General features: G+C 57.8%; 1 protein-coding gene across 1 annotated transcript in view; it reads right to left on the minus strand.

Annotated features, from left to right (window-relative positions):
• PRRX2 (paired related homeobox 2) overlaps positions 1–11,432 on the minus strand; it is a 45,802-nt gene extending 34,370 nt beyond the window's left edge. The window contains exon 1 of the mRNA XM_025888720.2: positions 11,012–11,432. Within this exon, the coding sequence (XP_025744505.1) occupies positions 11,012–11,273 (262 nt within the window). The 5' untranslated portion in view covers positions 11,274–11,432. The remainder of the gene's footprint in view (positions 1–11,011) is intronic.
• Between the last annotated feature and the right edge of the window lie 4,631 nt (positions 11,433–16,063).

Here is a 16,063-nt window from a genome sequence, read left to right on the forward strand (position 1 = left end):
GGGCACTGCAGAAGTTTCCAGGTGAGAACCAGGAAGACAGGAGGCACGGTTCCTCCCTGGCAGGGCCTGGGACCCTTCCAGCCAGAGGTCACTGCGGCTCCTTGGCCATCCGGGGGGCCCGGCATGGGGTGGCCACCCTTGTCCCTAGACTCTGGGGATCACTGCATACTTCCTCAGTGGCTTTGAGCAAGTCACTTTGCCTTTCTGGGCCTCAGTTTCCTTATCTGTAGGAGGGGAGGCAGGCGGATAGGGAAGCCTGGACAGGACAGTGGGCAGCGACATGGCCCTCATGCTCTACTCCCTGGTCAGGGGCCAGCACTCGCCTGTCCCCTGGTGTTTTCCCAGCACCATGTCTCAAAATAACACCCGTGTGTACCGAGTGAATGAGCAAATTAATGGATCCCATCCAGTATTATTGGAACCCCAAGGCAAGGTGTCTCTTGGAGGGAGATGGGGAGGCAAGGGGTTCAGCAGTCTCTCAGGGGAAGGCAAAAAGGCCTGTTTTCTGTAGCTGCACCGTGAGGAGAAACAGGGGACAAAGGGCCCAGCTGTCTTCTCTCGCAATCTCGGGACGTTTTTTTCTGGATGGCCCGCTCCTAGTGTGGGAGGCAGCCCTTCCTTCTCCAGGTCTGAGACCAGAGGATGGCGCTCCAGGTCCCAGAGAGGTGGCCAGGTCTCCAGGCCCCCATCTGGGAAGACGTGGCATCTAGAGGCCCCTCTGGCTTCCAAGCCCATGGGGTGAGTGGTGCAGGCTTTGAGGGGACGTGGGGCCCCAGTGAGGGCAGGGTCAGCCAGGGCTCTCAGGAGAAGCTCGTCCTCTGCCATCAGCTGTAGGGAGGGGGGCCGCTTTTCACTCTGTGCATCTCAGTGTTGCAAAAAGACGGTGGACCTGGAGGCTCTGAACCTTGCTTCTCCACCCACCGTGTTACCGGGGCGAGTCATTTACCTTCTCCAAGCCTCTGTTTCCCCAGCTGGAATCCTAACAGCAGATACCCTTGCTGAGCATGACTCCCGTGCCCACCTGCACTCAGCTTCAGCTTGTCCCTAAATCTCTAAAACCACCCTGCAAGGAGGCATGGTTCCTCTCCTCATTGATGACCAAGGTGCTCAGAGAGAGGAAGAAACCCAGCCAGGGCGCACAGCTGGTGTGGACGACCGTGAGGCATGGTCCCCACGCAAACAGACCCTTGGATGACTCATTGTCATCAGCAAGAAGAGAGTCGGAGCAGAGAAGGGGGGTCCCCAGGTTCCATGGGGGGGAAGGAGGCCCAGGCGAGACGGGGATGGGTGCCGGGCTCTCCTGAGGGCCCCGCACCCGCCCTGGGGAGGGGGTGGCCAGAACCTGGGCCCTGCGCGGCCTGGCTGCCCGCTGGCTGGACCGGCTGCCCGCAGCACCATCTTGAGAGCATTAGGGGCTGCAGTTAACAGATGTTTTCTGTTACGTGTTATTTGTTAGTCTAATGAAAGGAGGTGCACTGGCTTTCAAGACCTCGGCGTTCTGCGGGGGGGTTTTATACGGGAGGCCCGCGCGGAGCTCCGGTGCAGGAGAGACCCGGGGCCCCTGCCAGGCGCGCCCGGCGGCTCCCGCTTTGATTCGGCGGGTTGCAACCATCCGCGTGGTAATTCCAGCTCTGGTTAAATGTCACTTTTAATAACGCCATCTCTGGTGTGGAAACGTCTGCGCCCAGGGCAAGAGAGGAGGATGGATGGGGGGCCGGCGGGCAGTACCTGGGGCCGTGGACAGCCTGCCCCTGGGGACTCTTCGAGAGACAGCAGCAGGCGGACAGGATGCTTGGGAGGGGGCTTTTGCAGTGACAGGAAAGGCAGAGCCCAGCTCAGCAGTGAGGCTTCTGGCCCCCCACCACGCCCCACGGCTGGCAGCTGGAGGGAGAAATCTTCCCCTGTGGCCACACCCCCTCATCCCAGACCCTAGGGCTGCCTTGGGCTGGGACTCAGGAGGCGTTCAATGACTGCTGTGGATGGTCCACAGGTCTCTAGGGACGCCCCAGCAGCTCCCTCCCCTCCTGGACACTGGACCCTTTTGGCTGCTTCCTCCAGCTTCCCAGGGCGGCTCCACCTGGCCTCTCCAGCCTCCACGAGGACCATTTTCCACTCCGGCAAACCGAGGAGGGTGGGAGAGGTGCAGAGTCAGTTCTGGGAAGGGCCTGTGAGAGTTCCGTGGCGCTCACCCTTTCACGCACACAAAGAGGACTGGGGAACCTGCTTAGTGCAGATGCCCAGGCCCCGCGGAGCATCATCCCATGTGTTGGGGCGGAGCCTAAGAACGTGCATTGCAACCAGCTTCCCCCCGACCCGGGGAGAGGAGAAGGGGGGGGGATTCTCATGCGGTGATTTCTGGGACCACGTGTTGAAAAACAGATGGTCCAAAGCCCCTCAGGCCAGTGACAGGCCCTGTCTGGGGCCCCCACCTACTGCCTCCTGCGCAGCAGTGTCACAGACGTAACACCCCCTCACCTGCTCGGCTCTCAGGCAACAAGGTGCTCGCTCAGCTCTGGGGTGGAAGGGCCCTCTGTGGAAGCTTCCAGTCTCCCCGCTCCAGCCTCCTGCCCTTTCACGGCCCCACACCAAAGACCTTCCCCCAAAGCCCACAGTCTGCCCAGCAGCTCCTGTCCACCTCCTGGCCGCCAGGTGCAAGCTTCTCTGGAACCCCTTGCCCGCCACCCCCGCCGCCCCCAAACCAGAAGGTCCCAGCTGCCCCTCCCATGCACAGAAAAGCAGAATGGATCACGAGAGGGACCAAAAATAATGTCTTCCAGAGCCTGCTTCGTCTTTTAGGATGCAATAAAAGGTATCACTGGCCATAAAGTACCCCATGTGGACGGCACCTCTCATCATGGTGGCCCTCGGAGCCAGGCTGGGGACAGGCAGCTTCCCAGATGGGGAAGGGCCATAGACTCAAGGCAGTGAGAGCATCTGGGTTGTTTAGCGACCTTGAGATTCCACGACTCCTTGGCTCTGGCCTTGCTGCCACCGGCGAGCCCCCGCCCCCAGGGAGGCCATGGCCTCCTCCGGGTAGCAGCCCCTGGGTGAGGAGCACCCTGCCGCATGCCCCCTGCCCCCCGTGCCCTGGCCTAGCCCCTGGAGCACCCTGACTGTTCAGCATGGGAGCTGGCCAGATAACTTTCCCCCCTCTGTCTAAACAGGAAGCCCCCCCGCCCCCGGTGCTCTCCTACTCACCACCTCACAAAAGCCACTTAACCCTTGGCCCATTCCAGAACCTTATGGCTGCTCACCACTCACCGGCTGCTTGCGGCCACCCTGCCCCCTCAGAGCCTGGACTTGATCATTTGGGCCAGGCTGGAGCCCAGACGAAGGGGTGTGAGTGTGTGGGTGTGGGTTTGAGTCCTGAGGGTGTGCAGGTGCGTGTCAGTGTGTGTTGATGAAGGTGTGTGTGTGTGTGTGTGTGTGTGTGCAAGTGACTGGGTTTGTGTGTGAATGTGAGTGGGGTTGTGGGGGGGAGGGTTTGTGTGTGTGTGAGTAGGGTTGTGTGTATGCGTCGGTGTGTAAATGGGGTTGTGTGTGTGCATGTGTGTGTGAGTGAATGGGGTTGTGTGTGTGAGTGTGTGTGAGTGTGTGGGGGTGTATCTGTCTGTGTGTCTGGGAAAACCAGTCCACCATGTGGTCCCCAAATGCCAGCCCATGACAAGGTCTTCACTGACCTACCACAAAATGAGAAAAGTAGGGGCAATTTGTGACTTTTTTAGGCTAGATGAAGTCAGTTGTGAGGCCCAGTCTTGGCTTCGGGATGCTGCAGGTTTCTCTCTCGGATAAACAAATGGAAGCAGCAGGATCACAGTTGCCCTGAGGAAATGGCTTTTCTGGGCAACTCTTACAACCAGCCCCTCTGTGCCCGTCCCTCTCAGCCCCTGGAAACCTCACTGGGGCCTGAAATCTGAACATTTGGGCAGCCGGCAGCAACTCGAGGCCTGACACAGAGTCAGCACTCAGACAAGGATCGTGGAGGGAGGGAGGGAGGGAGGGAGGGAGTAAGCATGGGAGCTGGGCTGGACTGGGGAAGGGGGCCGTCCTGTCGATGTCCCTGAGTCAGGGACCCTCCGCTGTTCTCCTGGGTCCAGGAGGCTACAGACAGGCCTGCGGAGAGGGGAGGGAGGCCGTTCTAGATGTTTCTGGGCAGGAGGGGTAGAGGATCCCTCACTCACTTCACACCTTCCCAAACCCAAGCTGGGCAGCCCCTGACCCTGTCTCCCACAGGCTTGTAACCCAGGCCGAGCCTCTAAGGAGACCCCTCGGCTGGCTGCCTCATGGCCCCCTGAGTGCAGTCCACACCTGCCTGGAAGACCACCGAGCATTCCAGGGGCTCCAGGGAGTGGCAGAGAACAGGGGCTTCAGAACAGGACAGACCTGGGCTGGAACCCTACATCCGCAGGAAGACGGGACCTTGGCCAGTGGCACGTTTCCCTCTGCAGAGAATGAGGATGATACAAAGGACCCACTTGCACGGTGGGATGACAACGAGGCCGAGGCAGGTGGAGCCGTGGGGAGCACACCGTGGGCGCCCGGCGAACGTGCTGGCGAGGGGCACCGGCCACCCTCCCTGCGTCCCCGGCACGACCCCTGTCCCCTCCCACAGCCTCCAAGCCCAGGGCAGCCCCTGGCCAGCTTCCAACCCTGACATGCCATTTGGAGGATGGGCTCAGGGGGCCCACTGGCTCCCCCTTAAATCACTCCCAAGATTCACATCCACCTAGGGTCAGCCACTGTCCTTTGGGTCTTGGACACCATGGAAGCCCCTCAAATTTTGCCTCATCCCATCTGACCTCACATTTCTGCCTAGGACAAGCCACCAGACTCTCTCCCTGTCTTCACCCATTCAGAAACCCTGAACACGGCACAGGGCCTCTCCAACAGCCCTGCTCTGTGCAGCCCTCAAGGCCTATCCCCTCCTGCCTCTCTGCCCCCTTTAGTTCCCCAAACAACTCCCACCCCTCCCTTCCCAGCTGGGAGATCTTGGGCAGGTTGCTTTGCTTCTCTGGGCTTCCAAAAAATAGGGATGGCAAATCACTAGCCCTGCCTGGTTCACAGGGCTGCTGTGAGCATCTCAATGAGCTATAATGGAGCCCCTTTATTGAGCACCCACTGTGTGCTGTCTCCCACACCCACTCAGGGCTCACCACACCCATAGGGACATCCCTGTCCATGGTGCCCATTTCATAGATGGCAACACGGAGCCTCAGGATGCTTTCTGGGCCTCAAGTGTGGTGTGCAGACAGGCATTATCACTACTGCACCCAAGCTACTTTTCCAGAGTCTTCTGGGAGGGAACAGTGACAGCGCCAGTCTTGTTGAGCTTCTGCCTATGGGGAAGGGCCCTTGTGGGGTGTTAGCTGGTCCAAGCTTCCTGTGCCACACCCCCAAGCTCCACGCAGATGATCTGCTAGAGGAGCAAGACCACCCTGGAGCTGAGAACAATGAACTAAAGCGAGGGCCCGGCTTGCTGACAAAAAGCCAGAGAGGCACCCCTCCCACCAGCCACCCTAGGGGACCCAGCAGTTCTCTCCAGCTCAATTCCCCTGGGCTCTCAGCTTCTAGGCCTGGCTCCTCAGCCTCTCACTCACCCTCCTCTCTTCCTGCTCAGGGCGTGTACCGAGGGCTGCCCTCACCAGGCCCTGCCAGGACCCAGACCCCGGAGACTCCATGTTCCTGGGGCATCTTCTCAGCCTGGATCAAATCATGATGAAGGACAGGAGGGGCCTCTCAAACATCTGGGCCCTGCCTCCCATTGTTCAGGTGGGAACTGAGCCCAGAGAAGGGATGTGACATGCTCAAGGTCACGCACGGAGGGGGCAGCAAAAGCAAGGGCTCCTCGCCCATGGCAGATGGCTTTGCCCCCGGCCCCGGCCCCCCGGAAATGGAGGCAGGGAAGCAAGGGAAGAGAGAAGAAAAGCGGGCTCCATCTGAAAAAGACCCGGCTCTGAAGAAACCCTTCTTGTCTTTTTCCCCCGCCAGCCCAGCTCCTGTCCCGGCCACCCGCTTGCAGGGCTCCTGCCACCACCACCCCAGGAGTCGCACAGCCACCTGTCACAGCGAGCTGGGGGAGGGAGGTGGCTGAACACCGAAGTCAGCTGCAGAGAACAGTGCAACAGTTCCTCCGAAAATTAAACCTAGACTCGCCCCGAGACCCAGCAGTTCCGCTTCTGGGCATAAACCCCAAAGAACAGAAAGCAGGGATTTGAAGAGGTATTTGCACACCCATGCTCCCAGCGGCATTAGTCACGGCAGCCTAAAGATGGAAACCCCCAAGTGTCCAGCAGCAGATGAATGGATACGCACACGCACTGGAATATTACTCAGCCTTCAAAAGGCAGGAGATCCTCACACCTGCTTCCACAGGGAGGAACCTGGAAGACGTCATGCCAAGTGACACAAGCCAGACACCAAAGAACGAATGTTGTAAGCTTTCCCTTCCATGAGGTCCCTAGAGTCGTCGGATTCACAGAGACGGAGAGGAGAGGGGTGGGTGCCGCGTGCAGGGAGGGGGATGCAGAGTCGGTGTTTCATGGGTGCAGAGTTTTATTCTGGGGAGATGAGAAAGTTCTGGAGACGGATGGTAATGGTGGCGGCACAACAGTGTGAGTGTGCTTCATGTCCCTGAACTGTGTGCTTAAAAATGGTGCAAGTGGTGGGCGCCTGGATGGCTCAATCGTTAAGCGTCTGCCTTTGGCTCAGGTCGTGATCCCAGGGCCCTGGGATTGAGTCCCACATCGGGCTCCCCGCTCCGCGGGGAGTCTGCTTCTCCTTCTGCCCCTTTCCCCTGCTCGTGCTCTCTCTCTCCCTCACTCAAAAATAAGCAAAAACCTTTAAAACAAAAAAAATTTTTTTAAAAAAGGTGCAAGTGGTAAACTTTCTGTTGGGTATATTTCACAATAAACGTTTTAGAACTTGAAGGCAAGTTCTGCCGGTCTCTAGAACTCGATGGTCCCTTTAGATCCTCCACTCAGACACTCGACCCTTCCCAGCCAACACTGGCAAGGGGAAGGGGCGGGTCCCCACCCCAAAGCAGACTCACCCTTGGCTTCCAGGCCCCCCATTAGCAGATGTGGCTGAGGGGGCAGCTCCGTGAAGGGAGCCCAAACCTCCCCCCCACCCCCAGGGACTCCAGCCACCCTGGCTCAGCCTGTGCCCCCAGCTTCTGAGCACCCAGCTGCCCTGACTCTCTGGGAAGTGGACCACTTGGTCCTGAGGTCCCCGAAACAGGTACCAGCCCTGCAAAGGCGGGAGGGGGCCCCCCGGGGGCTGGGGGGGCCTCTCCTGCCTGGCTCCAGGGGCTTTGTTTATTTTCCCAGTGTGTCCGCATCCCTGTTTCTGCCCTGCCCACAGGAGGGAACGCTTTAAAGAAAATCTCAGTTATTAATGTGGTTTCTTTTGTTGTAAGTCATTGCAAAGGCAGCAAACGAGGGTTTATTTTCCTAACGTGCTTGGCATAGCTCAGCGCCCGGTGCAGACTTCAGCCTTGATTTGAGAGGAACGCGAGACCCTGGTTTGCTCTGAGTCACCAGCGAAGCCACAGCCTTCCTGGCCAGTTCCGGGGGCGCCTGCTCTGGGAAAATCATTGGCAAGAATAGGCTACATCTACTGGTGGCTTTGTGAAAACAAAAGAGAAAACATATTTTAAAAACTGTGAGCCTTGTTACCTTAGCAGATTTGAAAATGTATCGATTTTCTAACCCATGAGTTTCCCCATTAGCCCTTCCTTTTTTTTTTTTTTCAAGATTTTATTTTTTATTTGACAGAGAGAGACACAGCGAGAGCAGGAACACAAGCAGGGGGAGTGGGAGAGGGAGAAGCAGGCTTCCCGCGGAGCAGGGAGCCCGATGCGGGGCTCGATCCCAGGACCCCGGGATCATGACCCGAGCCGAAGGCAGACGCCCAATGACTGAGCCACCCAGGCGCCCCTAGCCCTGCATTTTTAACAGCCCGCCCCCCACCCCCCGCCATCTCTCTTTGGTGTCAGTTGCTTTCTTTGGGCCCAGAAACAGCTCCAGAAGCTACGCGAAAACCCACTTCTGAGCATGTCCCAATCTCCGGCGAGGCGCCAGTGTTCCCAGCAGGCCCAGGACAAGGGGGCGGAAGTCCCAGCCCAGGGCCCATGCCTGCTGGCCTGGGGTCCAGAGTCCCAGCACCCTGAGGCTTAGTTGCCCACTTAGGAAAGGGGTCCAGTGATGTGGGCTGGGCTCACCGAGTTGCCGGGAGGAAAGATTCCTTCTCCCCCACTTTGGAGACCTCAAGGCTTGGGAATCCACGGTGAGTGTTAGTGGGAGGGGGCACCTGCCTGAGAGGGAAGGCTACGGAAGGAGAGCAGGGCAGTTTGGCCTCTGCCCTCCCTCTGCAGGCCCAGAGCCAGACAGCGGGCCAAGGGGTTCCCACAGGCCAGGGGCCTGCACCCCTGGGCACAGCACCCCCACCTCCACTGTCCCGCCTGCCTCTCGGGGGGGGGGACTCTGCCTGGCAGCGGGCACCCCTGGAATGCACCCAGTTGGCCTTGGGGAGATGCCTGACTCTATATAAAACATTTGGATTTCATGGACTAATGACTTGCTTTCAATCTAAGGAATGAGTATAGGGTTACCTCCTTTTAATTTTGCCAAGTAAGGACATTAAAATAAAACAATCTCCAGTTATTATCCCTAGTTCATAAAAGAAAGGGCGTTCGAACACCAAAAGTGAGGAGGAAAGACATAATTAGTCCCAAACACAGAGAATCCTTTGCACTGAAAGGCGTAGCTTCCTGAAGAACTCTCCATATTGTCCTGTTTGCTTCAATTTCCAGAGGCCTGGAGAAAATCTCCCCATGGGCCAGAAGCACTGAGCTGGACCGCCCTTCCCCAGACAGCGCTGGGCGGGGGTTCCAAGGTAGGAGGCAGCTGTGAGCCCCTCACTGAGCCTGCAGCCCTTCGTCGCGCACAGATGAAGGGAAGGAGATTGCCCACCTCTGGGGGCAGACGGACGCCGCTCTTGCCCCATCCCACCTGCCTCCACAGCCAGTGCCTTCTCTGTCCCCGGTGCTTGCGTGCCCCTGGGATGCGGAAGCCCCACCTGGAGAAAGGCCCCGCAGGCCCCTCCAGGGCTCTCATTGAGCGTGGTGGGGCCCCAGGGGGCTGCCGGGGAGACCCACTACCCACCAAGCTGCCAGGAGCGCTGCCAGCGATCCCCCGTCCAGGCACTTATGTCCCCAGTTGGCACGAGCTATTCTGGAACTCCCCAGAAAAACCCTGAAATTGGAAACCTTCTACACTGTCCCAAGAGAAGCAATGCCTTCCACTGTCTTTCTGCAAGGCTGGGCGCCGGGGTGGAGACAGGCACCGAGCCCCTGGCCAGGGCTTGAGTACAGAAAGCCTGTGCCTCCTCCCCCCTCCCCCATCACTCCTGCACCCCCTCTTCTCTCCTTTCCTTCCTTTTCTCCCTTCATTCTTGGCTTCACCTTCAGTTTGCTCCTCCTTCTCTCCCCACTCCCAAGGGGGTCCCCCACTCATCAGGGTAAAACCAGAGCCCTCTCCTCGCCCCTTAGGGGAAGCTGGCTCTGAGGCAACTGCTCCTCCCAGGAGACCTGAGGTCCTGCAACAAACTCAGGCGGACAGAGCCCCTCTCCTCTTGCACCAGAAGGCACCCCACTTTACCCCTGGTCCAAACAAGACACCTTCCTTCCACTTGTCCCTCAGGAAAACCCCAACTCCCAGGGGTGGGTCTGCCTGTGTCATGCTCACCCTGGAGGGTGCAGAGAGATGTCAGTCCGCTGTGGCTGGTGGGCAGTGGCCCCTGGGAGGGAGCCAGTAACCAGCTGGGTACTCTCCGAGGCGCAGCTGTGTGTCAGGCATGCCTCACGGATGCACGTGCTCCTGGACAAGGTTTCAGACCAGGCTGAAGTCACCTCGGTTTTCCCTGCACCTCCTCTCATCTGAAAAGCAGGGCATGCAGCCAGCTGGGGCTCTCGTCGGAGACCTGGAGGCTGGTGCAGGAAGTGGGGGTCCCCAGGAGCCGGCGGGAAGGCTGCTGGCGTCAACTGGGTGACCCTTTAGGGGCCCAGAGCCTCCAGCAGGCCAGGCTGTTCCCCAGAGCTAGGGGACGGGGCTGTGGTCTCAGCCATGCTACCTCCTCCACAGGGTGTGGGCGAGCTGTGGGGACTCAGGTCCTTCCTCTGCCCCCGTGAAACCGTCCAGGGCCAGGGACCTCAGTTTTATCTTCATCTTCTCTTGCTCTATCTAGCTCCCCCTCCCCTCCCCCTTCTCACCAAGGGCTCAGGCCCTTGTGATCCAGTGTGACTTTCTGGGGAAAAAAAAAAAAAAAAGCCACTTGGGTGGGTTGTTTGTTTTTAAAGCCCTTTCCTGATGACCTTTAACCTCGGCAGAGGAGAGAGGCCTAGCTGGCTCCTTCGGCTTGGGCCATTCCACCGAGGAAGCTGCTAGTGGGGCAAACTGGAGGTGGGGGGGGCCGGCATCCCTGTCCTAGCCAAGGAGCCCATCCGAAGACCTAGCAGCAGCTCGGGTGGGATCGGAGGCAGGGGGGCAGAGTTCGGAACCCAGTTGTGTGACGCGGTGACTCGGATGCTCTGCCCCTCGCAAGCCTCGGTTTCCCTAACTGTGCCATGGCCATAATCACACCCACTTCCCAGGGGGTTCGATTCTGCAGGGGCCCGGCACAAAGGCGGCCCACTTCCCCGGCGTTCCCACGACTCGCGCCTGGCCAAAAGGCGGCCGGGCCCCTCGCGGGGTCAACAGCCCCGGTGCCCGCAGCCCACCCGATCACAGCCAGCCAGCCTCCAGCCACCCACCGGCGCGGCGGGGCCAGCCCCGCAGCCTCACCCCCAGCGGGTCCCGCGCGGCGCCCGGGGCACCGCCCCGACTCTCTCCGCCCCCCCCCCCCGACCCCACGGCCCACCGCCCCCGCCCGGACCCCGGACCCCGGACCCCGCGCTTCCGTTCCCACGCCCCCGGGCCCCGGCCCCGGCGCGGCCCTGCCCGGCGCCCGCACTCACCGTCCTGCGGCGCCGCCTCGCTGCCGCTGCTGCCCCCGGACGGCTCCCGCGCCGCGCCCTCCCGCGCCTCGGCCCTGGCCGCGGGGCGCGCCACCAGCCGCCCGGCTGCCGCCACCTCCTCCAGGTCCAGGAGGTGGCTCACCGTGAAGTTCTTGCGCGCCTGGGCGCAGTCGCCTGGCCCCAGCGCGGGCGGCGGCGGCGGCGGCCCCGGGCCCAGCGGCGGCTTGTCCAGGGCGAAGGCGGCGGCGGCCGCGCTGTCCATGCCCGCGAGGGCCCCGGGGGGTCGCCGGCGCGGGTGGCAGGCGCGGGTCGGAGCGAGCGCGCCCCGGCCGCCCCGCGCTCGGCCCCGCTGCCCGCCGCCTCCTCGCCCCCCGGCCGCCGCGGCCCGCCCGGCGCTGACGTCGGGGCAGCAAACTCTCTCCCTCCCTTCGGCCGCCTCGCTCGCTCCAAGTTGCTAAAACGCGAGCTCCTCGGGCCACACGCCCCTTCTTGAAGCAGACCTCGCCCCTGCCTCTCCTCCTCCCTCCGCCGCGCCTCGCCCGCCCCCACCCTGCGGCTGCGGGGAGGGAGGGGGTCCCGCGCCGAGTCCGGCCGGAGGCTGGGGGCGGGGAGAGGGGGGAAGGAGGGGTGTCCTCCCCTCACCCTCCCCACCCACATCGTAAGGAGTGGGAAAGTTCAGTGTTTGGAGTTTGTTAAAACCCCCAACAAGGGTCCGCGGGAGGCGACAGTGGAGGGATCAGCAGCACCCCCCCCCACCAACCCCTTCCATTCACAAATTCCTCCTCAGGGGTGAAGGGGAGCGACTCTGACACAGTTGACAGCGAAGAGCCGAACTCCCAACTCCACCCTCATTCCCCCACGCACCCCAACGCCTTCTTAATCTGTCGGAAAGAAGCCGAGGTCCACCTTGGTCACTCCACCTGGCCTCCCGGCCGGAGAGCAGCTCATTCTCAAGCTTCTGGGGTGTAGGCATCCCCCGACCCCCCAACACACACAGCCCTGGTAGCCCATCTCCAGGATGCTCCAGGCCCTCCCCAAGGAAAATCAAGCCGGTAGGAGAGAGTTTCCCTCCAGAATTCCTAGTTTAGACATAGAGAGGATGGACAGCCAGATGACAGCCAGACTGACAGACGGAGGACAAGGCAAGAGAGAGGAAGGCTTGGGTCTCTGCTCTTGTTTTTGTTTTTCAAGGAAAGCGTGGAAAAGATGCCTCTGGTGATGGAGCTGAGGCTGAAAGCCGTCCGGGCGCCACAGGCCTTTCCCCGGGCAGCTGCTGGGGGACCGGGCCTGTCCTCCCGCTGTCCCTGCACAGCCATCATGTCCAAAGTCACAGAAACAAGCCCACCAGGGGAAGGCCTTCAGAGTGTCCTTTCCGGGCTCCTGCACACAAAACCCGCCCAGTGCGCACCCCTGGGAGCCTGCAGCCCAGCAGGCTGCGTTCTGCGTGAGTCACTTTCTTCCCCCAGAGACAATGGACAAACCCCTAAAACGAGGCTGAGTGTCCCCCAAGGGGTGTTGACCGGGGCAGTCCACGGAGGTGCACACTTGGGTAGATTGAGGGTTCGGAGCCAATAGGGTTTTTCTTCTTTGGAAAGCTGCGCCCAAGGAGTGCCCGGTGAGAAAAGTGGGTGAAAGGGGAGCAGTGCACACAGTGTGTGTGGCTGAAGGATCTTCTGAGGGACCGAGCAGAGTGGGGCTGCTACTCGGCTCTGGGAACTCGCCCTGCTGGAGTGCCCACCAAGTCCAAGAGTGGGGGCTCATCCCAGGAAAAGGGCAGCTCAGTGTTCTGAACAGCCTTGGTGGTGGAGACAGCTCTGCTGTGCACCCCTGTGTGGCCTCCAGCGGGTCACCTTCCTTTTCTGAGCCCCAGCTTCTCCCCCTTAGGATGGGCCGAATGAAGTATCAGTCTCCCAGGCACTACGGGGCCGGGGCCTAGAATACAGGGAGGGTACTGTCAGTATGGGCCTGTGGAGCTGGGAGGGGCCCAAGGGGCCATATACATCCTGGTCCCTTGGATGGGGAAACTGAGGCAGCAACGGCAGAGGCTCTTTCTAGAGCTGGGAGAACCATGGAAACTGTTCAGTCCAAGCCCTTCCATTGAACAGGTAGGGAAAGTGAGGCCCAGGGCCGAGAAGTACGGTGGTTGGGTCTCAGTCACAGTGACATCCTCCATCAGCTCAATCATTCATTCATTCATCCTACACGCACAGAGAGGTAATGTCCTGTATCTGTGTACAATGAGGCTGCTCTGGCCCCAGCCTTCTGGGTTCAAATCCAGACCTTGAACTTCCTAGCTGTGGACCTTAGAAGTCTCTTTAGGCTGCTTCCTCTCAGTTATCACATCTGTAAAATGGGCTGTTAGGAGAATTAAGTAAGTTGATATATAGAGTGATCGATCAATCAATCGATCTATCTATCTATATATTGTGAAGCACCTTGCATGGGTGGCTCAGTTGGTTAAGCGGCTGCCTTCAGCTCAGGTCATGATCTCAGGGTCCTGGGATCAAGTCCCGCATCGGGCTCCCTGCTCAGCAGGAAACCTGCTTCTCCCTCTCCCACTCCCCCTGCTTGTGCTCTCTCTCTCTCTCTGACAAATAAACAAAATCTTAAAAAACAGAACAAAACAAAACAAAAACCACATTTATTCCAAGAAGCAGTGCAGGGCAGTGATAACGAAGTCAGACTCTGGAGCTGGGGGGACATGGGTTTGAATCTTTTCCCTGCCACTTACGAGCCGTGTGGCCTTGGAGAGGTCACTCACTAGTTCCCTCTGAGGCTGATCCATCATCTGTACCTAGGGATACCAACCCAAAAGAATTCTCACGAATGTGGCATTATTATTATTATTGTTACTGCTGTTGTTGATACCCTTGCCAGTCCTGGCGCTGGGGGCCGGGGTGGTACGGGGACGGCAGAGTGAGGCAGGAGGCATTGGCTACTATACCAAAGCTGAGCCCTTGAGCAAGAACTCCAGGCCCGTTGCAGCCTGGAAATGCACCCAGGGAAACTCCAGTTAACCCCAAGAGGACAGAACTCATTACCCCAAAGGGCTACAACTAGAAAAGAAAGAATTTCGACGGCGATTTAGATCGATGCTGTGATGTTAACCCAGAGGGGGGAATGAACGGTAAACAGGATCCCAGTTGGGAACCTCAGTTCCACAAGGCCTTACAGAACCAGGCCCTGCTCCAGGCAGCGGGAATGGAGAGAATAGAGGAGAGCAGAGACGATCCCTGCTCTCCGGAGAAGATTCCATGGAGAAGGAGCTGATCCTTAATCGGTGGCTCTATTGGAGGTTGGCTCCTAGATCTCTCCATGAGTCGAAGTGCATATTTACCCGAGTCTCAAAAGCTCATGTGCTAAAAATAAAAATTAAAAAAAAGTTACTTTTCTTATCACAGAAGTAAGATGCTTAATGTGGAGATTTTAGAAGACATAAGCAAAAAAATTTTTTTTAAAGATTTGATTTATTTATTCATGAGAGACAGACAGACAGAGAGAGAGGCAGAGGGAGAAGCAGGCTCCCAAGGAGCAGGGAGCCCGATGCGGGACCCGATCCCAGGACCCTGGGATCATGACCTGAGCCAAAGGCAGACGCTTAACCATCTGAGCCACCAAGGCGCCCAAGACATAAGCAAAATTAAGAGAATAAAAATCACGTATATCCCACTGTAAGAGCTCTCTGACACACAACAGATATTCAGTACATTTTTTTTAGATTACTTATTTATTTATTTATCAGAGAGAGAGAGACAGAGACAGAGACAGAGACAGAGGCAGGCAGAGGGAGAAGCAGGCTCCCCGCTCAGCAAGGAGCCTGATGTGGGACTTGATCCCAGGACCCCGGGATCACGACCTGAGCCGAAGGCAGATGCTTAACCGACTGAGCCACCCAGGCGTCCCTTCTATTCAGTACATTTTTTTTTTAAGTTGGTTTAATGAAAGAGATTGAAGATAATCACTATATTTATTCACTATTGAAGGCCAAGGAAAAGGAGTGAGCTAAAAATAATTTTAGAGTATATCTTTCTAGCTTACATCTGTATCCTAGACAGACAAAGATCATCACGCATGTTATAAAAGTCAAGCTACAATGTAACAACTTTTTATAACTTGCTTACTGTATCTCATCCACCACTATTTTTAATGAAAGCCCAGTGATACATCATTCCCTACTGCTATACCTCCATACTTCTTTTCTTGATAATAAAGACCTAGGATATCTGGATGTGGTGAGCTGATACTAGCCTTCCAAAGATGTCCAAGTCATAATCCCCAGAATTTGTGGATTTGGTAGCAGATGGAATTAAGGTATCAGATGGAATTAAGCTTGCCTATCAGGTGACCTTAAGATAAGAAGATCCTTTTAGATTACGGTGTAAACCCATGGGTCCTTTAAAGTGGAAGAGGGAGGTAGGAGAGCCTGGATGTGAGAAAAACTCAGCAGGCCAGCACTGGCTTTGAAGAAAGAGGAGAGCAGCCACAAACTCACATGGGCAGCTTCTAGAAGCTGGCAAAGGCAAGGAAAGAGAGTCTTCCCCAGAGCCTGCAGAAGGAAATGCAGCCCTGCCCAGCCCAGCCTTGATTTCAGCCCAGGACTATCTGATCTCTAGAATGGAAAGTTAAAATACATTTATATCAGTTTAAAAGACAAGGCTTGTGATCATTTGTTACAGCAGCAAGTAGAAAATTCACACAGTGGGTCAAAGATTCTGCAAAAGATTTAAGACTTTTGATCATATTGCCATATAGCCTCCAGAAAGGTTGCATCAGTGTCTACTCTTGGGTCTCTGCGTCCCGGTTAGCACGAGCTATTTTATTTGTTTGTTTATGGCAATGTCTTTCCGGTTTTATTTAACACAAATAAAACATGCACATGAGCTACCTATTCGTGTTCTTCCGCGTGCAGCCTGGTGTTGTGGCTGGTGACCGACAGTCAGCTAGCGGGCTGCTCTTTCCAGAACAGCTTTGCAGTTCTTGGGCAAAACCTTTTGAGGACCCCCATACAGTAAGCTCTGTTGCACACCAGCATCATTGTTACTTTCAGTTCCT

Source organism: Callorhinus ursinus, unplaced genomic scaffold, assembly GCF_003265705.2.
Source record: "Callorhinus ursinus isolate GAN/ISIS: 27379988/994484 unplaced genomic scaffold, GSC_fseal_2.0 scaffold24, whole genome shotgun sequence".
Taxonomy (NCBI): Eukaryota; Metazoa; Chordata; class Mammalia; order Carnivora; family Otariidae; genus Callorhinus; species Callorhinus ursinus.